This window comes from Rana temporaria, chromosome 6 (genome assembly GCF_905171775.1).
Source record: "Rana temporaria chromosome 6, aRanTem1.1, whole genome shotgun sequence".
Taxonomy (NCBI): Eukaryota; Metazoa; Chordata; class Amphibia; order Anura; family Ranidae; genus Rana; species Rana temporaria.
The window spans coordinates 32,844,175-32,849,847 of NC_053494.1; the positions used below are offsets into that span (position 1 = coordinate 32,844,175).

Consider the following 5,673-nt stretch of genomic DNA (forward strand, 5'->3'; position numbering starts at 1 on the left):
TCATAACTTGTTTAATACCTCTGGGGAGTCCATCAAGTAGCAGGTCTGCTACATACTACTTAGGTTTCTGTTGTCATAGCCTATGTGCATTACAATATGTGTGCTTTTTCCAGAACAGAACTTGCATTCATGGTTAAAATTTAATTGGTTCAGATAAGAAACAATAAAACATTTCTATAAAGCTCCTTCGATTTGTCTCGTCACTACGGTCAAAAACTAACCAACAAATGTCCCAAAAATGGAAATGTTCAAAGAAAATTCTACTGGTATAGGGCTAGCTTAAGACTTAGTAAAGGGGTCATGACACGGGATTTCCACAGCTAGGCATCGACCTTTAAAAGTGGAGATACATCTCTCTCAACCAAAGAGAAAAAAAAAGTAATCCTTCCACATGTAAATATTTTAAACAAGTGGTACTTCCCCTTTGACCTTTATGTTTTATTGATCGCAGAGTGTATAACATGGGTTTTTGAAAGCAGGGAGGGTGGAGACCTAACACCAAAGATCTATAGCAGCAGACGTATAAAGTGTCATTCCCTCCTTATAAGGCGTTGGCTGTGTCAGACTTAACAGGAACTAACTGCCTGATCCACATCACACCATTGTCTACACTTTACATTTTAGCAGAGACATCATTACCAAATGTTGAAGATTATGCAAAGGTGGCCTCTAAGCAAAGCACCCAGTCAACAATTTGCTATTATATTTTCCAACTATCCATTTCCATTTTTTTAAATTAAAGACAACCAAAAGTTTGGACTCCATGGCCAATGACATTGGGGTTTAATGCCTCTTGACTTCTGACTCATCTTATGTTTTAATGCCTCTTGACTTCTGAGGCCTCGTACACACGACCGAGGAACTCGACGGGCGAAACACATCGTTTTGCTCGTCGAGTTCCTTGTTAGGCTGTCGAGGAACTCGACAAGCCAATTTTCTCCATTCCCGTCGAGGAAAAAGAGAACATGCTCTCTTTTTGGCTCGTCGAGTTCCTCGACAGTTTCCTCGTCGAAAAATGTACACACGACCGGTTTCCTCTGCAAAAAAAAAAAACACAGCAAGTTTCTTGCTGGTTTTTGCCGAGAAACTCGTGTGTACGAGGCCTGAGTCCTTTAAGAACCAAGCATATTGATTTTTATAGAAAACCCAGTGACTAATTTTCATGCTAAGTTCCTCAAAGTGTGGAACCCATGGTGGTCTTATGCTCTCTTCCCACTCTGCCCTTGGCCAGCTTGGGTATTCTGGACTGTTCTAGAACACCATCTAACCCGCAGGTTGCGTTCTCTCTTCTTGTCTAGGTCTACACCTCTGTTCTTCCTTCCTCTCTTCTTTCTTGTTTTGACTGTTACCTTCCCCCCTTCTACACTTTACTTCTTCCATCCTCATTCTGACTGTCTCCCGCCTTTTCCCTCCCTTACCCCCCCCCCCCCCCCCCTTTTTGTGGGTTAATTTTTTTTTTTTTTCCTTCCCCTCCATTATGGGATGATGATCCCACTCCCTTTGCCTCACTATATCCTGGGCCTCTGTGCCCAGTTACTCATTGTCACTTCCGACACTAGATGCCAGATGCTTCTACTTTTCGCTTTGAAACCTTAGAAAAAAAAAAATATTTGTATCTACATGTGCTTTATGCCGCGTACACACAATCGGTCAAACCGATGAGAACGGTGGACCGTTTTCATCGGACTAAACTGATCGTGTGTGGGCCCCATCGGTTATTTATCCATAGGTTAAAAAAAAACAATCTTGTTTTAAATTTAAAAATCCACGCATGCTCAGAATCAAGTCGACGCATGCTTGGAAGCATTGAACTTCGTTTTTTTCAGCACGTCGTTGTGTTTTACGTCACCGCGTTCTGACACGATCGTTTTTTAACCGAGGGTGTGTAGGCACGACTGATCATCAGTCAGCTTCATCGGTTAACCGATGAAAACAGTCCAACAGACCGTTCTCATCAGTTTGACAGATCGTGTGTACGCGGCATTACTGTTTTGCTTCCCTGCGTGGGATGCTTTTTTCCTTTTTTGCTCAAGCCTGTATCTTGATATTGTTAAACTTAATAAAAACTATTGTACCAGAAAACCCACTGACTCTACTCACTGACATGTTAGCAAGTGCTGATCACATGGACAATGGTAGGAAAAGTGTTCAAAGCTCTTATACGTTACCCATTTAGAGAAAGACTAGGCTCTTTGTCAAAGTTTTATTCATGTTTTTTTTTCTTAAATAATAGACCCTAATAACCAGATCCTTTTATCTTTTCTTAGTCTTTCAAAATTAACAGTTGGAAAGATCAGCAGTACAAGGCTCAACGCATAAGAGATAAGTGCTTTCAGTGCAATTTCTGTTTTTCTGGGTTCTCCTGTAACATAATTGTATTACCTGTTGATTCTGCCAGTAGATTAGGTTAATGTTTTACTTCCTAGAACAGGGTGACAACGCTGTCTGTTTTGCAGTAAAATCACAACAGCTTTGTCACTCTATGAACAGGGTAGTATTATGCCTTGTACACACGATCGGAATTTCCGATGAAAAAATTCAGACGGAACTTTTTCATTGGATAGTTCGACCGTGTGTGTGCCCCATCGGATTTTTTCCATTGGAAATTCCGATGGACTTAGAAAGAGTTCTCTTTTTTTTCCGATGTAAAAAATTTCTATCGCAAATTCCAATCGTCTGTGTGGAACTCTGATGGAGAAAAAAACATGCATGCTCAGAATCAAGTCGACGCATGCTCGGAAGCATTGAACTTTATTTTTCTCGGCTCGTCATAGTGTTGTACGTCACCGCGTTTTGGACGGTCGGAATTTGGTGTGACCGCGTGTATGCAAGACAGCTTGAACGGAATTCCGTCAGAAAAATCCATCGGAGTTTATCCCGACGGAAATTCCGATCCCGTGTACAGGGCATTAGATGGTAAGTGAAAAACAGCATAAAGCCCAACTACAGTTGACACTAAATTATATTTCAGATTTTCCCAAAATAATCCATACACATCCACTACTTAATGGCCCTCTAATCTAGTTTTCATGAAATTGTTCCTTAATGGAATTGGCCTGTATGTAAATTTGGAGATAAATAAAGGTCTGTAAATTAAATTATACAGTGATACCTCGGTTCACGAACGCTTCTGTTCACGAACAACTCGGTTCACGAACAGAAAAGTTCATATAAATATGCTCCGGTTCACGAACTCCGCCTCGGTTCACGAACAGGAGCCGCGGCCATTTTAATGCTATTTCCAGGCTGTCACATGGTCGTGACTTCCTGTAGGAAGATCGTGGAGAGAAGAAGACACACAGAAAGAAGTGTACTGCGAGTACTGTGCATACATTTCAAGGTATTTTTTGATTTTTGGTGTGCTTTTTAGCACATACAGTACTGTACTGTACTACAGTACTGTTCTTGCTGTTCTTGCTGTATTGTACAGTTCACTGGACACCCAATATGGCTCCCAAGAAGCATAGTGGAAAGAATAAAGTGCAGAGCAGCAATGAAGGTGACAAGAACAGCAATGCAGGTGACAATGTGCAAAGGGGAAATGCAAGTGACAATGTGCAAAGGGGAAATGCAAGTGACAATGTGCAAAGGGGAAATGCAAGTGACAATGTGCAAAGGGGAAATGCAGGTGACAAGAATGTGCAGCGCAATATGGCTCCCAAGAAGCATAGTGGAAAGACGAAAGTGCAGAGCAGCAATGAAGGTGACAAGAACAGCAATGCAGGTGACAATGTGCAAAGTGGAAATGCAAGTGACAATGTGCAAAGTGGAAATGCAAGTGACAATGTGCAAAGTGGAAATGCAAGTGACAATGTGCAAAGTGGAAATGCAAGTGACAATGTGCAAAGTGGAAATGCAAGTGACAATGTGCAAAGGGGAAATGCAGGTGACAAGAATGTGCAGCGCAAGCATGGGGGCAAAAAGAAAGTGCAGAGCAGTAGTAAAGGTGACAGCAAGGTTGTGAAGAAAATAACCATTGAGCTGAAGAAGGAAATTATAGAAAAGCATGACCGTGGTATTCGTGTGACTGATCTGGCCTCGGAGTACAAGATGGCAAAGTCAACAATCTCGACTATTCTGAAAAACAAAGCCGCCATCAAAGGAGCTGATGTTGCAAAAGGAGTAACAATGTTAACCAAGCAGAGGACGCAAGTGCTGGAAGAGGTGGAAAAACTTTTGCTTGTGTGGTTGAATGAGAAACAGCTGGCAGGTGATAGCGTTAGTGAAGCTATGATCTGTGAGAAAGCCAGGAAATTGCACAGTGATTTACTGCAAAGAAGCCCCTCTACAACTGCAGCAAGTGACGAATTTAAAGCCAGTAGGGGGTGGTTTGAAAAATTCCGCAGGAGAAGTGGCATCCACAGTGTGATTAGACATGGTGAGGCTTCCAGTTCTGACAAGGCCGCAGCAGAAGCCTACAAGTTAGACTTTGCGGAATTCATGAAGACAGAAGGATACGTCCCTCAACAAGTGTTCAACTGTGATGAAACAGGGCTCTTCTGGAAAAAAATGCCGAACAGAACCTATATCACGCAGGAGGAAAAGGCACTACCAGGGCACAAGCCCATGAAGGACAGATTGACCCTTTTGCTGTGTGCCAACGCAAGCGCCGATCTGAAAATTAAACCACTACTGGTGTACCATTCTCAGACCCCTCGTGCATTTAGGGAACAAAATGTGAACAAGGCCAGACTGCCCGTCATGTGGAGAGCCAATGCCAAAGCTTGGGTCACAAGGCAATTGTTTATGGAATGGCTGCACGAGGTGTTTGCACCCACCGTCAGAAAATATCTTTCTGATAACCAGCTGCCTGAAAGGTGCCTTCTTCTGATGGACAATGCCCCGGCACACCCTCCAGCCTTGGTGGATGATATGGATGCTGAGTATGACTTCATCAAGGTAAAGTTCCTCCCCCCCAACACAACACCACTTCTGCAGCCTATGGACCAGCAAGTCATCTGCAACTTCAAGAAGCTGTACACAAAGGCGCTCTTCACTAGGTGTTTTAATGTCACTGAAGAGACGTCCTTGACTTTGAAAGACTTCTGGAAGAAACATTTCAATGTTGCCCACTGCATTAACCTCATTGACAAAGCCTGGGAAGAGGTCACTCCCCGAACCCTAAATTCAGCCTGGAGGAAACTGTGGCCAGAATGTGTCGCTGAACGTGAACATGACATTGAAGTGCCTGATGCTGAGGTAGTGGAGGAAATTGTGTCCATGGGCAAGAGTATGGGTCTGGACGTTGATGGTGCTGATGTGGAAGAGCTTGTTGAGGAACATAGGGAGGAGCTGACCACGGAAGAACTTTCTGAACTCCACAGTGAGCAGCAGAAGGCACTTCTTGAGGAGCATTCCACTGAGGAAGAGGAAGAAAGGGAGGAGGTTAGCAGTGATGCCATAAAATCCATTATGCAAAAATGGAATGAGTGCCATGATTTTTTTGAAAAGCACCACCCCAACATAACTGTCGTGAACAGAGTGTTAAATCTCATGAATGATAATGTGGTCTCTCATTTCCGGAGGGTTATGCAGCGCAGGAAGAGACAAGTGACATTGGACAGATTTTTCAGCAAAACTGAGCCTGCAGCTAGGAGACAAAGGAGAGAGGAAACCCCTGAAGGAGATCCCCCTGATGTCCTTATGGAGGGGGACTCTCCCTCCAAACAATAA

General features: G+C 43.3%; 1 protein-coding gene across 1 annotated transcript; it reads left to right on the forward strand.

The window, feature by feature from the left end:
• Positions 1 to 4,050: 4,050 nt before the first annotated feature.
• Positions 4,051 to 5,673, forward strand: LOC120944388 (tigger transposable element-derived protein 1-like). Its single transcript, XM_040358446.1, has one exon. The coding sequence runs from the start codon at positions 4,051 to 4,053 to the stop codon at positions 5,671 to 5,673; it is 1,623 nt and encodes a 540-aa protein (XP_040214380.1).

What these genes read in the sequence shown, in the direction of transcription:
- LOC120944388 (XM_040358446.1), top strand. Translation starts at nt 4,051, where the DNA reads ATGGCAAAGTCAACAATCTCGACTATTCTGAAAAACAAAGCCGCCATC.